Source organism: Trypanosoma equiperdum (genome assembly GCF_001457755.1).
Source record: "Trypanosoma equiperdum strain OVI genome assembly, contig: ctg_384, whole genome shotgun sequence".
Taxonomy (NCBI): domain Eukaryota; phylum Euglenozoa; class Kinetoplastea; order Trypanosomatida; family Trypanosomatidae; genus Trypanosoma; species Trypanosoma equiperdum.
Window position 1 is genome coordinate 702 of NW_027124292.1, and position 1525 is coordinate 2226.

The following is a 1525-nucleotide window of genomic DNA, read 5'->3' on the forward strand; positions in this document are numbered from 1 at the left end:
TAAAAGTAGAATAGCACTCATTTTTCAATACCTTTTTACCCTACCACTTTACATCCATAGACCATAGTGATGCACTTTTTTTAATTTAACAGTTTTATAATTATTATAACAAAGTGTTAAAACATTTCAGATTTTCTTTAAATAGCACATTTCAGAAATGTCTCTAAAAATCATTAAAATAGCAAACTAATAAAGGAAGCAGAAATCGTATATATTTTCTTATTGACGAGACAACTAGAGTCCTTGCATGCCTTGTTCTCCCATTTGCAGTTGCAAGTGCAATCTTTCTTTTGCTTATCTTTTCATTCTGAAGCAGTTTGAGTTCCGTCAATTTCATCTCCTTGAGTTGCTTCTTTGCTACATTTGTTTCATTTACTTTGCAGTATTCTCTATTTTCGTCATTTTTGCCTTTCCATTCACAGAGCGGTTGGTTTTCTCTGCATTGCACTGCTTTCGTTATTCCTTTGCATTCTTTTTGTTTCTCTTCGGTGTTTTTTGTCTGAGCTTGGGAAGAGGTTGTAGCTTCTGTCTTCACCGCTGAGGTCAAATCCTGTAATGCTAGTGTTTCGTTGGATATCAGCCATGCTGCTTCAACTTCGCTTTTAATGGCTTCCAATGTCGAGTGGGCTCTTTTGCTACCATCCTCGCGTTGTTCAAGGGCATCCGCTACGTGCAGCATGTTCGCGATGTATGTTAGTTCGCCAAATTTGTCGCTGTCCGTTTTGATCTTGGTATTGTACTTAACACAGAAGCCGTTCCCAACAGTTGCTGTGCACCCTGTTGTTACGTAAGCTCCAAGGTAACCTACGCCTCCGATCATTTTTATAGAGCTGTGGATTCTGTTTACTGCACTTCGGATCGCTCCTGCTGTTACCCTTTTGTTTTTGCCGCTTGCGCAAAGTGCCCTGATTGCTGTGAATGCCGTTTGAAGATTCCGCGCCGCTGTGTCCCACCCTTCGCTTATCGTGAGGTCTTTTCTGCACGCTTTTGTTGCTGTGGCTTGGCTCTCATCAAAGCATAGGCATTGCATCGCGTATGCTAGAGATTGCTTGCCTTCTACTGTGCCATCCGTGTCGCACTGAGTGACGACGCCGTTTCCCGCCGCCACCGGGCCGCTGGTCGCGAACGTCCCCTGACCGTTTTCTACGCCGTAGGCGGCTTCGTTCACCTTTTTCTTCAGTTCGGTATTTGACATCGTTTTTAGAGCGTTTTTAGTGGTTGCTATAGCCTTTTGGTGCTTCTGGGCCCTGGCTAGGATTTTCTCTATACGGACTTGTGCCACCTTCGCGGCTTGCTCGGTTAGTTTTGGGAAATGCGAGGATGCTATGGATTTCCCTGGTTCATTAGCGGGATTTGTGTCTATTGCAGCTGCCTGCCATTCGGGCCAGTTGTCCTTCCACTTTTCGTGTGGGTTTAATCCCGCTGCTTTCGCTTCGTCCCACGAACGCGGTTGGAAGGCACCTTTTGTGAACATGCCAGACCACGTCTTGGGTGCTAAAGACATGTTGATCGCCTGCAATTTTTT

General features: G+C 44.7%; 1 pseudogene across 1 annotated transcript; it reads right to left on the bottom strand.

Annotated features, from left to right (window-relative positions):
• Positions 1 to 163: 163 nt before the first annotated feature.
• TEOVI_000156100:pseudogene lies at positions 164 to 1525 on the bottom strand (annotated as a pseudogene). The gene has a single exon. A coding segment is annotated over exon 1 (1362 nt).